General features: G+C 37.6%; 1 protein-coding gene across 3 annotated transcripts in view; it reads left to right on the top strand.

The window, feature by feature from the left end:
• Window positions 1–20,357, top strand: part of LOC132104232 (pumilio homolog 1-like) — a 32,050-nt gene that overhangs the window by 7,471 nt on the left and 4,222 nt on the right. The window contains exons 2-16 of one of the 3 annotated variants that reach the window (XM_059509549.1): window positions 14,154–14,467; window positions 14,550–14,618; window positions 14,710–14,812; window positions 14,895–15,082; window positions 15,269–15,438; window positions 15,929–16,175; window positions 16,441–16,534; window positions 16,631–16,732; window positions 17,556–17,698; window positions 17,776–17,914; window positions 18,392–18,517; window positions 18,659–18,949; window positions 19,413–19,649; window positions 19,743–20,010; window positions 20,129–20,258. In XM_059509549.1, the coding sequence (XP_059365532.1) occupies window positions 14,165–14,467; window positions 14,550–14,618; window positions 14,710–14,812; window positions 14,895–15,082; window positions 15,269–15,438; window positions 15,929–16,175; window positions 16,441–16,534; window positions 16,631–16,732; window positions 17,556–17,698; window positions 17,776–17,914; window positions 18,392–18,517; window positions 18,659–18,949; window positions 19,413–19,649; window positions 19,743–20,010; window positions 20,129–20,258 (2,610 nt within the window). In that variant the 5' untranslated portion in view covers window positions 14,154–14,164. Of the gene's footprint in view, window positions 1–14,153; window positions 14,468–14,549; window positions 14,619–14,706; window positions 14,813–14,894; window positions 15,083–15,268; window positions 15,439–15,928; window positions 16,176–16,425; window positions 16,535–16,630; window positions 16,733–17,555; window positions 17,699–17,775; window positions 17,915–18,391; window positions 18,518–18,658; window positions 18,950–19,412; window positions 19,650–19,742; window positions 20,011–20,128; window positions 20,259–20,357 lie in introns of all 3 variants that reach the window. The other 2 variants (XM_059509548.1, XM_059509547.1) reach the window with 2 other exon arrangements.

Below are 20,357 nucleotides of genomic sequence, written 5' to 3'. Positions count from 1 at the left end.
GATACTGATCAGTCTCATGTCCTTACTAATGAACGAAATTATTTTATCCGTTATGGCCTCTTGTCGTGTTGCAGACAAAGTGCTTGCGGCGAGAGATGCACAAAGCAGACAATCACGCCTCTACTACCGCGGGCCTTTTTTTCCACATTTTTTTTTTATTCGAATATTAATTTTCACCTTCGAAATTCGTTTTTTTTAAACTATTCGAATACATATTCGAATTTAGAATATTCGTTGACAGCCCTACTATACAGTAGTTTCAGCATGTGTACTAGATTTGCTCAGGGCATTGCTTCATATGTGTACAGGATTACACCTAATGGGGATCTTGTGCAGGTGTATAATCTAGCTGCATTGCAATTACAGCATTTGAGGTTCCAAGGGACAAATTATAAAGGAGCTGACAGATGAGCTAAAACCCTGCTGCATATATCTTAGGGTAAGAGGTGTATTTCTTTTCGTTATGTTAGCGATGCTGGTTACAATCACTTGTCTATTTCATTTGATGTTAAATACAAATCTTTAATTATCAGGGTTTCCCATACATTCATTAATTTGTGGCGGCCCGCCAGAATATCAACGCTGACCGCCACGGATTGATTCAGATTTTTCAACTATTTAATATAGGTACAATTGTATTTTATTGTAGAGCTGCGCGCTGCTTGCTCCCTCCCTCTCACAAACTGACAACGGAGGCACGCACGACTAGCCCCTCCTCTTCGAACACGATCTGAATCAAAACATGAGCATGCGTTAGTTAGAGGACGGATCACCGGTGCTTAATGCTTGTTATGGTTAGTAATGAACACTGTTGCTCAACATAACTCTGAGAAGTTAGTCTATGTTAAGCGCTGCCGCGTTTCCATTAAAGATTCGCGCAAAACTTTAGTGTTTTTTTTCTAAATATCGATAAACAACTATTGCAAAATGACGGCGTTTCCATTAACCGATGTTATGCGACTAAAACGTCATTTTTATTCCTCTCGCGATCAGTGATTCCAAAAATCATGGCAACAGATGTTGGTAGGTTTATATATATCACAGCCACCAGACTAGACATTATATTATTATTATCTCCAGGTTCAGGTTGGTGTGTGTTGGTTTTTGTCCACCTCAATCTCCAGGTTTGTGTGTGTGTGTCAGAGTCTGTGTGTATCCACCTCCAGTTCCAGTTTGGTGTGTGTGTGTGTGTGTGTGTCAGAGTCTGTGTGTGTCCACCTCCAGGTCCAGTTTGGTGTGTGTGTGAGCCTGTGTGTGAGTGAGTCTTTTTAAATGTTTGAGTGTGTCAGTAAGTTTGTGTGTGTGTGTGTGTGCGCCCATCTCCAGGTTCAGGTTTGTGTGTGTGTGTGAGCAAACTTTGCAACAAGAAGTCTGTGGAGCAGTCATAGCATAGAAAGTGTAGCAATGTAGCAATAGCAATGTCTTTAAAGGGATAGTTCACCCAAAAAGGAAAATTCTATCATCGTTTACTCACCCTCAAGTTGTTCCAAACCTGTATGAGTTTCTTTGTTCTGCTGAACACAAAGGAAGATATTTGGAAGAATGTTTTTAACCAAACAGATCTCGGTCCCAATTGACTACCATAGTATATATTTTTTTCTTACTATGGAAGTCAATGGGGACCGAGATCTGTTTGATTCTGTCATTCTTCCAAATATCTCCAAATATAACCAAATTATCCCTTTAAGGTATCTGACACTAAGTGTTGGCAATGGAAATGTGTAAGCTACTTGTCACTAAAAATATATGATATATTTATGATATATATATTTATGATATATATATATATATATATATATATATATATATAAAAAATATATATATATATATAAAATATATATATATATATATATATATATATATATATATATATATATATATATATATATATATATATATATATATATATATATATATATATATATATATATAAAAAAAATATATATATATATATATATATATATTTAACTTAACCCCCCCGTCCCCGGTCCCCAAACACCACCACCGCAAATAGAATCTAATTCTGTGGGAAACACTGATTATACAACCTTGTGTGTGATTTTAAAATAGGAGCTGAATGAAATAGTCTGGATATTGCTTTGCATTTTCATGGGCAACCAGCATTATCTAGGTTGTTTCAAAAAATGGCTGGTCAGAAATGTGTTAGTCACAGTTGGCTTGTGAATTTTTGAACTGATTGAGGCTTAAGTCCCAGTAAATGATCTTCAAGCCAGTTGCTGTGCCAGCGTCCAATACCTCTGGTGCCAGTACGGCTAACAACAAATCTGTGGTCCTTTCAAACAGTTGTCAGGGTTATATGACCGTGTTTTTTACAATGTTGTTTGTTTGTTCTTAAACTCTTTTACAGGTGTTGGCTTTAACATTGTGTTGCCTCAGTATGCTTTCACCAGCAGTAACTTTCATATTTCTGTATTGCATATTCTAAATATCCTGACTCTACATCCAAGCACTTCTGTTTCCTTCATACCATTTTATGCTGAATCACATGTGTTTGTACGGAAGCTTCAGTACCTAGTGATTATTTCAGCTGAGACGCTCCGCTAACCTATGAAAGGTGGTTATGTAATATACTACTAAAAAAGCTATTAAAAGTCTCTCTTATTTCCAGAACAATCTATGTGACATAATGTTTTTAAATTATTGTCTCTGGATCAGTACGATACTCTTGTAATAAAGTAGCGGTGGTAGCAGACATATTGAGTATCAGTTCTGGTTGAAAAGAAGCGATCTAATCCTGTTTACATGAAATAAGCCTGCTCCCGAGCAGGTTTAAGCTTACGGACCTGTTGCTATGACAGCAGCTCCGGGATGAGCTTCGAAGAACCAAACGATCCAAGATCATGCCAAATCGTCAACAATCAAATCCAGCTAACTGAGTTAGCGACGTACGAAGAACGGGCCCCTGGTATGTACAGCGTTTCCATTGCTCATGTTTTTGTGTACTGCTCACACAAATGTAGCAAATAGTCTTTATAAACTTTCCATTGAAAAACAGCGATCTGTCGTCGATGCTTGAGGGTTAGATCTTTTATAATGATACATAGTTTGTCAAGATTAAATTTGTCCCGTTTCATTTAATCTATTCATAAACACTGACACGTGCAAGTTGAGGGGCGTTCAGGACGAGGGCGTCAGGGTGCTGGCTAAGAGGTTAAATAAAAAAAATTATCCAGATAGTCCTGTTTATGACTAACTGTTAATACATTTGTGATTGAATCTCCAATAGGCTACGGTGTTTTTTTTTTTTTTTTTTTTTTTTTTTTTTTTTTTTATATATATATGCGCAGGGGGCATTTATACATTATACATCATACATTGCATGACATACGATATCCATTCGTATTAGATTTTTCTCAAAAGTGACAGCCCTATTTAGTATATAAGCAAAAAGATATTTAGTCTAGTATAGTCTAAAAAAAATGTAATCTAAATAATAAATACTAAAGTGCATTTTGCTTAAAATAAGTCAAATCTGCCTGTGTGTAGAAAAAAATAGAGGATTTTACTTGTCAACCCTCTCCGGACACCTTGGCAATTGAATCGGCATTGGCTATTAAATTTTTTAGTTTACTCACCAGAGAGAGATGATATATGTATGTATATATATATATATGTATATATATATGTATATATATATGTATATATATATGTATATATATGTGTATATATATATGTATATATATGTGTATATATATATATATGTATGTATATATGTATGTATATATGTATGTATATATGTATGTATATATGTATGTATATATGTATGTATATATATATGTATATATATATATGTATATAATGCTTGACTCACCGATGTCAAGAGTGTACTTTCAGATATTTAAAAACTGTGCCATTTTACAAACATTAGCACAGTTTTTAAATATCTGAAAGTACACTCTTGACATCAGTCAGTCAAGCATTATTATATGATAATCAGGTATTATTTAATGATAGAACTTGAGTAATTAGAATTAAAACTTGATAACAATGTATTAATGCATATGAGTCATTTTAACTGAACTGAACTGACTGATGGCGGTGCTTTTTGGTCATTCAGTGTTTCTGTAAAAAAAAAAATTGGGAAAATACTGATAAGATAGTAATGATATGAATTATACTAATAAGAACACTATAATAATCACTAAGGATGAATGAGCTGCTGGATTCATGAATATTAATCAGGTTTTTTGCGTTCGCTCGAACTGATTTGCTGAAATCAAAACCGGGACGACAAAAGGTGAGCGCCAGCAAATGAGATTGTCGTTTGCGCATTAGCTCCGGCCACTAGCGGAAATCCGGCAGTTCTTAAACTGAGGAATTCCAAAGGAACGCCGTTATTTTGACGTTATTATGCCTTCACACTAGAGTTTGTTAAAGTCAAATAGGTGTGCTTTTGCGTCCATTCAGGTGAACTGAAAAATATCACAGATCAGTTGAAGGAGAGTGAAACTTTATAGCGTTTAGGGAAAATTCTTGGCCAAAACCGAAAAAGAGAAAACCAAGGCCGAAACCGAAACACCGAAAGAAATTATGCCAATTATTCCATTGCATTTATTGCTATGACCGTGTACTAACTTTACTAAAATTAAGACATTGCAATATCATAAATTAATATTAAAGTTTCAAAGATAATTACAATTACATAAATTATAAAAAAACATAAAAATACATAATTACAAATTATGCAAATATTTATTAAGCACATTGCAACAATGCACAGTATAAAATAAAATTCAAACTAAAAATGTATCCCACTCATGTGAATATTAAATAATAATTTACAGGCCTACTGGCCTGCAGAAAGGTTTTAACCCTTGTTTGTTTTCGTCCACTAGGGGGTAAAGTTGAGTCTTATTTTGGCCACAACTTTCTCTGTGTTTGAGCTAATGGAATGATTTTTCAAAATCTTATTTTGACCCATATTTTTGGAAAATGCTTTGAAATTTTTCAAAAACTCAACGGTACACTGTGGGCAAATTCACTACCCTTTCGGGATGTTCGTGGATGAAAACATCCACCAAATTAAACTGCTGTAAAAATGTATCAGATAAATATTTTTTTCAAATTATTTTGCATAAATCTATTAATCAACCTCAGTCCTGATCAAAACTACCAATTTTTTAAAAAATTCCAAGATTTTAACTTTTTAAAGGTCCTATGACATGAAAATTTCACTTTCTGAGGTTTATTAACATTAATATGAGTTCCCCTAGCCTGTATATGGTCCCCAAGTTTCTAGAAATTTTAATCGGTGTAAATCGAGATTTTGCTATCTTTCTCTGCCTTTGAGAAAATGGAAGCTCAAACGGGCTGATCTTGAATCTCCTCTTTGTGACGTTGCAAGGAGAATTGTTACCTCCCCTTTCTCTGCTTTGCCCGCCCAAATATTTACATATAATTCAGCCGCAATGTCAGCACAGGTGTTACAAACAGACTTTTATGATATGGATTCGACAGCACCGGCACAAACAGTGAGTAACAGTGTTCATTAATGCCTGATCTGTGATCAGCGATTTCTGATGTGTAGCTTATTATTCAAGTTCACACAGACTTTCTTTCTAAATCGTTTAATACTGTTTTTGCATCAGTGAATCAAGCCAGTGATTAAACGATCAACTTCGTTGTTTCAACGTTCAACGTTGTTTCTCTTAGTAGCATGAAACAAATGTGTTATTTAAATTGTGATTTAACTACAGAGAGCGATTAGGGATGTGCACGGATAGTCGAACATTCTAATATTCGTTCTGCTCTAATTATTCGATAAATAAAAATGATATTCGAATTTCGCAAAAAAAAAAAGTTCACAATAAAACCTAATTTGGTCACTTTCTGTGATTCTCCACTGCATATTTGAAGGTGTATGCAAGCAAAAAATAATTAATGAATGATTAAGGGGCCATTCACATATCGCACCTAATAAGGCGTGGAAAAGGCTATGAGTGCCGCTTTCTCCTTTCCAAAGCGCTCGGGCAGAAGCTCTCCTGAGGCGATGCATTTTCTCCATGAAGACGTGGAAATTTCAGCCAAGGATAAATGGATTTGCAGCACAAAAAAAAATCGCTTTCAGAAGCTCTGCTACTAAATTTATTTCAAAATGGCAATCCATATACAGCTATGGTCAGCTGTTCCTTCATCTTGGCTGAGCTTTCAACGTTGTTACAGGAAAGGATGAAGCTGAATGTTTAGTTCTTGTCACATGACCTGCGGTGCGCTTGTGGCATTCTGAAAGTTGAGATGTTTTTAACTCGATGCTGTGCGGACCTGCCTGGAAAAAACGGGACCGCGTCGCACCGCGTGCGCATCGCGACCGCGTCACTTCCATTATGAGCGCGCATACCGCGCGCCTACATTGGAAATAACAAACTTGAGCATGCAAAAGACGCGATATGTGAACGCCCCCTAAAAGAACTGCGGTCTTCTACAGTACTTTAAATATGCCGTGGAGAATCACAGAAAGTGATCCAAGAACATTGTTGCAGCATCTCTCAAGCAACGAATAAACACCGCTAACTTGGAGAATGCAGTGAAAACTCCTCTTCTCGCATCTGCCCTAGACCCTCGGCACAAACACCTCAGGTTTCTCGATGAAAACATGAGAGAAGTAAGAAAAAAAAACTTTTTTGAACATTATCAGAACATTGTCCTTGATGCGAGTGGTGCGGATGCAGTCGCCACGATGAAGAAGATGCAATGCCCACTCGTCGGAAAAGGCTGAGCCAGTTCTCCAGCGATGATTACAGAGAGTCCAGCCGAGACGAGTGGGAACAGTTCTTGCTGGAGCCATGTATTCCACCAGATGAGGATCCCATTCAGTGGTGAAACGAAAACACGAAGCGTTTCACAAAACATATTCGCTTAGCACACCGTTATTTGTGAGTCCCGCCAACGTCTGTGTCGTCAGAGCGCGTTTTCTCCACGGCCGGCCTTATTGTTAACAGACTAAGGAGCCGACGTATTTCTTAACAAGAACATTTGAAACAATAGAAAAAAAAGCAAAAAAGATTTGTTGACAGTTTAAAAGTTGTGTAAGCTACATTCTGTACAATAGCCTAATTGCTGCAGGCTGCTTTACGTTTTTTCCTTGTTCACTTTTTTTTTTTTTGCTTTTAATCTGTACTTTTGTTTGTTTGCACGCATTGTTAAAGGTTTTCAGCTACAAAACACGATGTGTAATGTTCAAGCTTATTGTAAGCTTGTTCAAAATGACAAAAACAAATGTTGCTGAAAAATAACGTCTGACTCATTAAACTTAATTTAAATAAACGAATATTCGAATGTGATATTTGTGGAAAACGCCCATCCCTAAGAGCGATCAAAGAACGCTCCCTTTTTTTCCGGAGCTCTCACACATCGCGAGTATATCTGCACACTTGCCCAAACTGCCGTTACACTGAATGACGCTGTTATGCTGCACAACAAAGCTCTTACTGTATTCATGTGTTTGCTGTTAGTTGTGGTGAAAGTATTTTGTGAAAGAAAACGTGTTGCAATAATGACGAGATGACTGCATTCACGCGATAAACAGACTCTGTCTACTCCATGCTCATCACTGCAGCCTTTCATGTGATGGGAAAAGATCGAAAAAATAATTATATAATCAACAAATCCACGATTCGTTAATCTCGACAGCTGTAATAGTGTATATATATATATATATATATATATATATATATATATATATATATATATATATATATATTGAGAGGGGTTCCACATGTAATACGCATTTCGTATGCTAAGATGTCAGCCAGTTGCCTCACAACAGTTGTCGTTTACTCGGAGTCTCACAGCAGACACGCCCCTTCAAACAGAGCATTCAAGCCAGAAGGCAAATAACAGGATATAAAAATGCTTTTTATTTCTAAATTTTAAATGTAAAAATCATACCAACAATATAAGTACACCTAAGGAAACATTAAAAAGCATTTAAAGAAAAGGAAATAATCCATGTCATGGGACCTTTAATTACCAAGTTCATAAATGATGTCACTGATTTGGGGGAAAAAAACACACAAAATTACATATTTTCAATATAAAAAGTGATTGTGGATTGGATTTTTTTTACCTTTTATCACAGTCTTGGGCATGTCAAAGATTAGTAACAAGATTGGCTTTGATGCATTGTTAGTTTTTGTGCAGCATTAGATTTAAATTTTTTCTCCCTAATTTGTTGTTGGTGGCTGTTTCTGCCCCATTGACTTCCATTATAACGACATTTTTTGATTGCAAAGCCATGACACCATATAATCATTCATTCTTGATTGTTTGTAGAGCTGAAACAACGAATCGATTATTAAAATAGTTGTCAACTAATTTAGTCATCGATTCGTTGCTAAATAACTTTTATTTGCCGTAAGCGGCTCATTTCGTGCATATTTCAAATCTGCGGTGACCAAAGTGTGGCAGTAATGAGCCACCGGAGGTTTTACTCAGCCAGTACAACAGGAGAAGTAGCGAATAGCCAATAGCTGGCCTTGTTTTATGTCACGTGCTTCCCGAACAGCGTCTCTGCAGCCATGTCTGCAGCATTCAGCGTGATGTGGGAGTACTTTACATTGAGCCTTTAAAAAAGAAGAGTAACCTGTAGACTTTCATTTGTGCAGATTCTCCAGTACAATGTTGTTTGCAAATGTTTAGTCGTAAAAGCTGATAACATTGCTTTTTAACAGTTAACATTTAAATCTTTACAAACATGTTCTGTGATCAGTTTGTCGTTTACCAGTTCAAAATTCAGTCGTGCAGCCTAATTATGACTGAATGAGAGAGGTAAATGTAGATATTTGAAATGCACTTTTTTTCTAAGTATTATTCACTGCTCTTTTTCACACAGCAGGTTTTTTGTGTGTGTCCTATTTTTTTTCTGGACAACCTTCTGATGGATTTTACTTTAAATTGTGAGTTCCATTCAGGTTTCATGCCATTGGCACTTTTTTTGAAGGATTGTTTACAATTTCACAGCAAAAGCTATAAAGCTTTTTCCCAGTAAATAATAAAATACAATGCACTGCAATTTTATTCTGTTTTATCCTTATTCTTCGTGAAAATATGTTCTGAAAGATTCCTTAATAAGCTTTGTTCGGGATGTTAAACTACTTTAGGAGCTCTAAGGACTGCCATGGTGAAAACATTATTTGAAATCTCCTTGTGAAATTTGCTAGAGTATGGGTCAGTGTTCTGATTGCAGAAGAGTTCGACAAAGGATTACTAACACAATAAGACAACTCCAGGTATATTTATTTTTGATGAGGATATGACTTAAATAATAAAATATCTCTTAAATCTATGCTGAATGATAAAGACCATTTATTAATAATTTACTTGGGGGAAAAAATAGAAAAAACTAAAATATAAGTACATAAACCTATTAATCGTAAAAATAATCAACAGATTAATCTATTATCAAAATAATCGTTAGTTGCAGCCCTAATTGTTTGTGGTTTTCACTTTTGGGAAGAGGTAAAAAAAAATATTTTTACAGTTGATCACTAGGTGGGACCATTAACCCTTTAAATAGGCCTGTGCAAAAAAAGGCTTGGTTTATGGCCGGCAGCCATATCACCCTGGAGCCCAAGACCGGTTTCCCACTAAAGCTAAGCAGGGCTGAGCCTGGTCAGTACCTGGATGGGAGACCTCCTGAGAAAACTAGGTTGCTGCTGGAAGAGGTGCTAGTGAGGCCAGCAGGGGGTGCTCACCCTGTGGTCTGTGTGGGTCCTAGCGCCCCAGTGTAGTGATGGGGACACTATACTGTCAACAAGCACCGTCCTTCGGATGAGACGTTAAACCGAGGTCCTGACTCTCTGTGGTCAGTAAAAATCCCAGGATGTCTTTCGAAAAGAGTAGAGGTGTGACCTCGGCATCCTGGCTAAATTCGCCCATTGGCCTCCGACCATCATGGCCTCCTAACAATCCCCATGTCTACTGATTGCTTCATCACTCTGTCTCCTCTCCACCAGTAAGCTAATACTAAATAGAATAAGCCTTATTTTTTTGCAGTCTTTTATTGCTTTTTACACCAATTATGCCAATGTTTAGCTTAAACTATAAATTGAGTGTTTGCAATTAAAGGACACAGGAATTGCAGCTGCACTTTTCTTTTTGTAGTATCGCCATTCTAGCACTAGATTCTCTGTGTAAGCATGCTCAGAGTTGTGCTTCTATTTACACGCATTACTACGTTTAAGTACAAGTTGGTAGATCCCACACTTTGCGTAAAACTGTTCTTGCACACTCATTACGCACACATCTGTGCATATGCATGTTGATAAATGAGGGCCCTGGTTATTACCTGCAAAATTCTAAACACTAATCTCTTAATTCTACAAAATTATAAACACTAATCTCTTAATTTTACAATAAGTAGTCAAATGTGAACACATGGAAACTCAACTCATCTCCGTGTGCAATGATCGGATTGACTTGAAATTACAGGAGGTATTTAATAACAAACACATCAATTTAAGACATCAAGTATGATAGTACTTTATTTTTAATTTTATAATCTGAGCTCAAATATGGAAGTGAGCTTCATAGGTACGTTTGCCTATCGGCTGAGGTTCAATGTAGACATGATCTTAACTTAATTTAGCATGATCAAAAACTTTTTCCCCCCTTTAAATAACAAGTCAAGATAGGAGGGGTGCAGCGGATTACACAACTCATGGTTTGAATTGTATTACAGATTTTGAGTCAGAAATCAGGTATCAGGAAATCAGAATTTATTTTTTGGATGAGCAAAAAAAAGTTTCTATTATTTAAGGGAAACTTTAAGTACTACTACGATACCACAGCAAGAATGAGTAGCATAGCTAATAAAAGAAACATTTCTAAAGAGTATTGAACTGTCAGGCCATCCTTAAAAATATTTTGGTTTGCAGTAACAGTAATTTTTTTTTTAAAAAGGGTCGGTAGGTCGGTCTATTTTTTTTTTTTAAGTTTCAATGTAAAAAAAAAAAAAGTAAATTTTTGTGATGGTGATGTCGTCGGTGTGAATTTAAACAAATTAGCATATCGTGACGTCACTCACTGGGTCTTCAACCCGCACCTTCGGGCGCATCATTGCAAACCTCATTTTGATGCAGGCTATATAGACCACAAACAAATTTAAATCTTTGTCAAAAACATGTTTATTGCATAAATTTCAGGTGAGAAGAAAAAAAATGTAGCTTTCTTGGGTTGTCACTTTTGTGAAAGAAATCCTGTTTGATTTGAGTGACTTGATTGTAAAATCGATTTTGCATGTCTAAAGTTTTATACGGCAAATAACACCAAATATAGGTAAATCCACGGACAACAGGCAGGAAGAATGTACAGACTAAAATTTCTGATGATTTATTGGCGTGAAGTTACGTGCACAATGACAAACAGGAGTGCAACATTTTCGAAAAACAATAAGCAGAGTGGACTGCCATAATGCAAAACATTTACTGCAGGCTTCAACATAGCTGTGTTTACGATTAGAAATGTCAACAACAACAAAAAATCGCATAGGTGATTTTCTTGGGCTGTCAAATTTTTTTTTCGAATATTCGTCGAATTTAAAATAAAATCCACATTCGAATGCGCTTGGAAAGACATGTAAAATTAATGTTTTTAAATTTTCTAAAAATATCTCGAGACTTTGTTGAGTTTTTGTTCCCCATCCCACCTTCGTTTGAATGTAGGCCTAGGCAATTTATATATTTACAACACTTACTTAAATATAATTATTAGTATTTTATTGCTTTTGTATTAGTTGTTTGAAGAGTAAAAAAAAAATGGTCGGTCTTAACGCAAATTTACAATCGGCAAGTCGGTCGGACTAAAAGCAAAAAAAAAAATATTAAGTCGGTCCTTGAGTCGGGTTACGGCGAACAAGAATATTTTTAAGGATGGCCTCAGTAATAAGAACAAATAAACACATTTCAAGCATAGATAAAATAGGACAAAATTACAAATAAAATAAAGTCTAACATTAGTTTTCAGGTTTGGAAATGTCAAATAATATTGCTTAAAGTTCACTGTATAAATTAAATATAGATTGATTATTGTTGAAAGTAGTGTTTTGTTTGATTAACATTGACTAATGTTACAAGCAAGTGAACAATGTGAATCAAGGAAGGAATTTTATGCTACTGTTCAAGATTGCTTGTCAGGCAGGACAGAGGTACGTTTTGGTAGCCTGACTGGAAGATACAATGGGCTAGCCATTTTGTGAGCCCTGTGACAATGCTTCAGTTTTTTTCCCCCCATACTGCTGGACGCTTTGTAATGCTGTGAATGTAATTAAATATTTATGTTCCCTTTTCAAAGAGCATATTTATCAAGCTACAAACTGACCTTTTCTTTTCAGGAAAATTTGTTCAAGTAGAAATTCCTCCTTTGTTCAAGTAGAAATTCTCCTCTTGACTTTCCCAGTATGTCAAAGTCATTCTGTGACAATGATATCAGATGCACATTTGAATGAGAATGAAATGACTCATTTTGACAGGCCTGCTCTGCTTGATTAACTAGAACAATAACCTCTACTTTACTCACTGAGCTTCAACAAGTGTGTGCAATGTACAGTCATGGCCAAAAGTTTTATTTTGCCAAGTTTGCTGGGATCATGGATCGTTGGAATAAGTCGCTCTTGCAGGACGTTTTGATACTATTCTTTATTCATGGTAGGGCTGGGCGATATATCGAATATTAGCGATAATATCGGAATAATTTTGACGACGATGTACAATTTGAATATATCGGGAATATTGAATATTTCAAATTCAAGCATACTTTCCCAAAAGAACGCGCCGAATGTCCAAAAAAGGAACCTGTAACTGCTGACTGCTCTACGCCCCTCTACTACGAGAGCTGTAATGATAGCGGTTGCCAGATAACAAGAGTTTAAATCTCCGAATCAGAGCTCCACTTTTACAAGGATACATTTTCTGCCCAGTGTTTGCTTATTTTAAGCAATCTGGCAACCATGCGCACGTGCTCACTCCTCATTGCGGAAGAGCCGCCGACGATAATCTGAAAACACTAACAAGCTGGAATTGAGCGATCTAATGAAAGCTTCGTTCAGCCGGTCTGTGTTCTGTCGTGAGATCTCAACTGTATTGTTTGCGTTTGTGATCGCAAAATAAATGCACTTACTCGACCGCTGATGTTTGAATAGAGAAACATAGGCTATGGCCATTTGGAATTACTATTGGGGAATTTCACTGATATGTTTACCAGTTTCCATAATATAGACCGAGAGAATGCAAAAGTCTTTGGTATTCATTTATATATATTTATATATAAGAAATAGCTATGTGCTTCAGCAACTAGCTCCCCATCTAAGAGGGTTTTTAGTGTCAGTAGGAACATAGTTTCATTCCACAGAGCTTCTCTTAAAACCACAGACAGTTGACAGACTTGTGTTCTTAGCTTAAAAACTTGTTAAAATAATTAAAATAAAATACTTATCCCAGTTGCATAGTTTAAATTGTGAATTGCATGCACTAAAAAGTTGACAGAATGCACTTTCTCTAACTGTTACTTAATTTGCACTGCTTCAGTTACATATAGGCCTACATGTATTCATTTAATAAAAAGCAGTAAGTGATCTTTTGGTCTAGATTTTTTAACTGCTTAAATTAGCTGTTTAATCTAAATGTTTTTTTTTTTTTTTTTTTTTTAATGGGCAAAAGAAAATCATGTTTTATTTTTTATTATTTAAATGCAAATGCAAACATATCGAGATATATATCGAATATCGTAAAAAATTTGACAATATCGAGATATAATTTTTTTTTGTATATCGCCCAGCCCTAATTCATGGCAGTGTTTTTGGCCAGACTGTGTGTTTTCTTTTGTCCTATATTTTCATGGGTCAGGGATTTTATTTAGTTAGTCTTCACTGGAATCTTTTTATTTGATTCTGTATCTCTATCCGATTTGCTGTGCTGTTATTTACGATTCACATCCATATAAGGTTGAATTCTTTTAAATGAGTGAAGCTTGTTTTGAATTTGCCATTTATATTTCTGGCAGTATTTGTGAGCTTTCACATTCTCTGCCTGCTTTGATATATACAGGTGTGGTAATACGGTAACTAAATACACTTTAAGTGCATAGCAATTCCAGATGCCATTGGGGTTAATGGTGTTTGGTTTGATCTTGTGTTACAGTCTCTGGTGGAATGAGCGTAGCGTGTGTGTTGAAGAGGAAAGCTGTGCTCTGGCAGGATTCGTTCAGCCCCCATCTGAGACTGCCTCCCCCTGACAGGCCATTACCCAGCATGCCTGTGGTGCTAAGTGCTGCGGGACACCCCCCCCAACCTGGCCCTTCTCCTCAGGCCCCTCCCCCTACACAGGGAGCAGGACGCTCTCAAGATGACGCCATGGTGGATTACTTCTTCCAACGGCAACATGGCGAGCAGCCTGGCTACAACAATTGCAAACACCGCTGGCCGACCGGTGACAACATGCATCCAGACAACCAGGTATAATTTAGTGACAAGGTAACCACTTTTTTTTACTGGTATAAAATTCAATCTTAAAATAATCGTGTTACTTTTCGTACAGGTACGATCAATGGATGAGCTTAACCATGACTTCCAGGCACTTGCACTGGAGGGCCGAGCCATGGGAGAGGTGAGAGTCCTTTCTTTTCTCATTTTCTGCATAGTGCTTCGATTGCCCTTATGTGTTAATGTTTCTGTATGATGTTCCCGCTCTGCAGCAGCTCCTCACTGGGAAGAAGTTTTGGGAAACCGATGATTCAGGGAAAGATGGACCAAAAGGAATCTTTCTGGACCAGTGGAGAGACTGCGCTTGGGGAGCCTCTGGTATGTGTGTGATTTTAAGATGCAGTGGTTGTATTTTACATATTTAGTATTTTTCTTTCTAATGTCCCTTTTTTTTCTGTAGATCACTCAGTGTCCCAGCCAATCATGGTTCAGCGCCGACCAGGCCAGGGCTTCCATGGCGTCGGAGAGGCCGGATCTGTGCTGTCGCCACGCTCGGAGAGTGGTGGATTAGGCGTCTCCATGGTGGAGTACGTTCTTAGCTCCTCTCCTGCTGAGAAAATGGACTCGTGTCTGCGCAAAGGAGCCTTTGTGAGTCTCTTTCATCAAAACATTCTTCTCATTCTTTATTAAGATTCTGTTTAATGTGTTATTACCTTTGTTATTGCAAACATAAAAAAACTGCTATGGATTAGCAAAAACATGAGGGCGTGTAAATATTTATTTAACTCTTAAACTCCTTATTTCCACTTTAATCTCCCTTTCTATTTTTCTTAGGGTCCAAGAGATTCAGAGGTGGATGACCCAGAGAAAAGGGTGGAGCAAAAACCCAAAACAGCATTTGACCCTGAGCGGAAGGAACTTCAGGAGACAGAGCCGGATGTTTTGGATAACCCCAATGGACTGCCCAGTCAGAATGGACTTGATGTTGATGTTAAGGATTTTAGGTATACACCATCAAAAAAAGTATCATTATTGCAATTTTAAAGAAATTGATGCTTTTATTAAAAAATGATGCATTGAATTGATCAGATATGACAGTGAAGACATTTATAATTGTACAAAATATTTAAATTTTAAATAAATCCTGCTCTTTTGAATATTATATTTGCTAAACAATCCTGAAAAATGTATCACAATTTATATTAAACGGACTGTTAGAATGATTTCTGAAAGATCATGTGACACTGAAAACTGACGTAATGGCTGCTGAAAATTCAGCTTTGCCATTACAGGAAACAATTCTAATCAATATATTAAAATAACAAACTTATTTTAAAATTAAAAACTAATTATTTTAAATTGTAATTATATTTTGCTCAAATTAAAAAAAATAATCTTATCGACCCCAAACTTGTAAAAGTTCTCTTTGTGTTGCTTTCCATACATATACTTTCATTAAAATGTATTGAAGTCAAACCTTTTGTTTCTTCCCAGTCGTAATCCTGGTAACTGCCCTCAGACTGGTCCAGAAGTGGATTTGGGTGGACCAGAACTGCCTGGAGGTGCAGGGCCTAAACCAGCAGAGGAGTTCTCAAATGTTGAAACCCAAAATGTGACCATGGACCCCATGGAATCGGTTTCCATGGAGACTTTACAGTTTGCAGATTACACTGGAGGCCAGCTGCCTCTGGACTCCACAGCTGCTACTGTCGGCCTGTTTGACTACAATTCTCCTCAGCAGGTAGATATCTGATGCTGCTAGCCCTTTCAACATTCAAGACTGTAATTAAGAGTAGAATAATAAAAATAATAATAATGAAAGTTTGTGTATTAATAAATATTTATGTTAATTGCTATCAGAGGCTACACATGTGAAGGTTAACTTTAAAAAAAAGTAATTATTAGTCACATTTGCATGTGCTTTTAAAGCTTTGCATTTATGAATGTAAAAAAACGCAAATGTTTAATATACATTTCATGCCTAATAAAAGCAACTTGTACTGCAGCTGTTCCAGAGGCCCAGCGCTCTGGCAGTGCAGCAGCTCACCGCGGCACAGCAGCAGCAGTACGCCCTCGCCGCAGCTCAACAACAACACATCGGTGAGTTTGACTGTAGGTACTGGTATGAGTCTCCAGACTTAGTGGACAAAAGTTTCAGGTGTTTTATTAAATCTGGTTTCTTTTTGGTTGTGTTAGGTTTGGCACAAGCTGCATTTGTACCGAATCCGTACATCATCAGTGCTGCTCCACCTGGAACTGATCCATATGCTGCCGGCCTCGCTGCTGCCGCCACTCTAGGTGAGAGCTCATGGTTGAAATTTGAGATGGATATGTAATATGTATAGTTTGGATTTCAAGATGTCTCTTGAATGATTGTCATTATGAAGGATGTTAATGAGTCCAGTAAAATAAGGTATTATGTACAGTCAGCTTCTTTTTGAGGTTTGTATCACCCTATTGGGGTTTATTTTCTGATTATTTGGATTAAGTATATCTAAATTAATTACATGTTATTACAACATAGAAAACAACCAGCCTAAGCAACAATAAAACACTAAGAATATTACAGAATTAATTTTCTACAGTTGACCAATCAATCATCCTTGCTGAATAAAATAATTGCTTTAAAAAAAATATGTAAAAAAAAAAAATAAAAACCTTGCTGACCCCAAACATTTGAATGGTAGTATAAATGCATGTTAAATGTATACCAATGTCATATTCAGTATGCAAATATACAAATGATTTACCTTTTGAGAGTCTCTTAGTGCAGAAGATTTCTTTGTACTCATACGATGACGGTACAGAAATGTAGACTGCATTCGACAGCATTTCTGTGGCAGGATCGGATTGTTGATGCTCATGAAGTGTTGCTCATTATGGTTGAGGGTTTGGACTGCGTCCTCCAGGGACTTGAGATTTAGCTCTAGGATTGAGGCAGTCTCCTTTTTTTAAGACACACACACAAAACACACACCTGCTTTGATACTCCTAAAGCAGAGTACAGAGGCAAAGGAAATGGCTCCCCATCCTGTGTACATCAAAGCCCCTGAGCCAGCTTCGAAAACAGTGTGCTTTAGCCCTTCATCTGTGAGATGACGTATGTGTTTGTGTCTTTCAGGTCCACCGGTGATGCCCCATCAGTACTATGGTGTCACACCATGGGGCGTGTATCCTGCCAATCTATTCCAACAGCAGGCTGCCACCCCCTCCAACTCGGCCAACCAGCAGTCTGCAGCGCAGACCCAGCAGAACCAACAACAGGTAAGAGTTCAGCCAACCAGACCACTGATGTAAGGAATTCACAACATGCTCATATCCACGATCTTTGTTTGCCCCAGGTGATGCGTGCTGGTGGAAACCAACGACCTCTGACTCCCAGTCAAGGACAGCAGGGTCAGCAGACAGAGCAGCTTGTAGCAGCAGCAGCTGTGAATTCCGCCTTGGCATTTGGGCAGGGTCTGGCAGCAGGTGTACCTGGTAAAGGACAGTTAATATGTCTTTTAAAGTGTTGTTTACACAGAAACTATTACTTTTTAAGCCAACATATCAAATACATTTTAACCATGTTATCATAGAAAGCCCAGAAATAACAGTGAATTTTAAAATTGTGGTTTATTGGTCTAAAAAGTGATGGAAAGGAATAACCTTCTATATAGGAAAGGGAATTTTATTTGTGAATATACACTACAATTGCTTTTTTTTTTTTTTTTTTTTTTTTTGAATGCTTTTTTTTTTTAAACAAGAATGCAAAAATGTATTCTGCAAAAATTAAGCAGCATGCATTCCAACATGGATAATGACAAGAATTGTTTCCTGAGCACAAACATCGGCATATTAGAATTATCACATGTAATGAATCTGTAATGTAATGAAGTCTGTGTGAACTTCCTTTTACAGATTAAACTTTCATGGTTCGAATTATGTCTAATGAAAGATGTGTTTGTTATATTCCAGGTTATCCTATGTTAGCTCCAGCTGCATATTATGACCAGACGGGTGCACTTGTGGTGAATACAGGTGCTCGTGGTGGCCCAGTTCGACTTATGGCCCCTGCCTCGGTTATCATCAGCCCATCAGCAGGTACATGTTTGAAAATGACAAATCAAAGTTGCACAGTAAACAGACACCATTAAGCTTTTTCGAAATGTACTCTTGTATTTAAATATATTTTTCTTTTCTCCTTTTTTTTTTATTTTTATTATTTTTTTTCCCTTTAAACAGTGGCTGCTGCTGCTGCTTCAGCAGGTGGGGCTAATGGCGGTCTCGGTGGTGGAGCAAGCGGTGCGTTCCGTGCATTGAGTTCCCAGCAGGGTCATGGGCAGCAAGGGAGCGGGGCTTTGGGAGGAAGCTCTTTTTATGGGGGTGGCTCCCCAAGCTCTTCCTCACAGAGCTCTTCACTATTTTCACAAGGCTCTGCCCAGCCAGGAAGCACCTCACTTGGATTCAGTGCCAACCCATCATCTTCTCTGGGAGCCACACTTGGAGCAGCACTCGGGGGTTTTGGCACAGCAGGTATTGTAATCTCAAGTTCAGTTATGTTGAAAATAAAAATCACTATAATATATTGCTGGAGGGCTATTGCTTTCAGCATCAGCATAAAATACTGCTTCTTAAATGCACATTCCATAATATTATATAAAATCTTCCACAATAATGTAATAACTTGCTTCTGAAAAGTTGTTTCATAGGCAGTGTCGCCAAAGCTGTTCAGGAGTTTCAAATTAGGAATAGGTTGCCAATGTGGTTTAATGTGACTTAAGTAGTTTCTGTGAATGTCCTGCACAATGCTAATTGTGAAAATAAGTGAACTTTAAAGAACACTGCACCATTGGAAAATCTGTAACAAAAATTATATTTGTTCCTTATGCTCAAATTTTTGCATTTAATGCAATAAAAATGTGTGGGGAGTCATGTTTGACTCCAGTCTAATTTTAGTTTATGTTGTTTGTATTTTTTTATTTTTATTTTTTTGCAGTGGCTAATTCCAGTTCCAGTGGGTCCCGTCGAGATTCTCTGACGGGTAGCTCTGATCTGTACAAGCGCACACCCAGTAGCCTCACCCCTATTGGTCATGGGGGGTTCTACAATGGCCTCAGCTTTAGCTCCTCCCCTGGCCCAGTTGGCATGCCTCTTCCAAACCAAGGCCCCTCCCACTCACTCACCCCGCCACCCTCGCTCTCAACTCATGGATCTTCAAGCAGTCTTAACCTTGGTGAGTTGAACACGTATGTTTCAGTGATCTTTCCATTAAAAATATTTAATGATTGAATCTATTGGATATCCGATTATGGCTCCTCCCTCTCAGGTGGCCTGACCAATGGCAGTGGGCGTTTCATCTCTGCAGCTCCAGGAGCAGAGGCCAAGTTCCGCAATGCCACCACAGGCTCGTCTCTCTTCAGTCCCAGCAGCCAGCTCTTCCCGTCATCACGGCTACGCTACGGCATGTCTGACGTGATGCCATCGGGACGTAGCCGTCTGCTTGAGGACTTCAGAAACAACCGTTACCCCAACCTGCAACTGAGAGAAATCGCAGGACACGTCATGGAGTTCTCTCAGGACCAGCATGGCTCCAGGTAATGCAGATGTTTGCTACACCTCACAGATGCCAGGAAATCAGGACCCCGATGTTACCACATGGAATAACAAATAAAATGTTCAAATTGTTTTAAAAACCATCTGGTTTGTGTGCAGGTTTATCCAGCTGAAACTGGAGAGAGCAAGTCCTGCAGAGCGTCAGTTGGTCTTCAATGAGATACTGCAGGCAGCCTACCAACTCATGGTTGATGTGTTTGGAAATTATGTCATCCAGAAGTTCTTTGAGGTAATACAAAGCTCTTTTGTCAATACATGCATCATTTTTAGTGTCTGATGAACCGCATAGTTTCACATATTTGGACAGGAAGGTTGCAGGTTCAAACTT

The sequence above is a fragment of the Carassius carassius genome, chromosome 25 (assembly GCF_963082965.1).
Source record: "Carassius carassius chromosome 25, fCarCar2.1, whole genome shotgun sequence".
Taxonomy (NCBI): Eukaryota; Metazoa; Chordata; class Actinopteri; order Cypriniformes; family Cyprinidae; genus Carassius; species Carassius carassius.
This window is presented reverse-complemented; position numbering and strand designations above follow the sequence as displayed.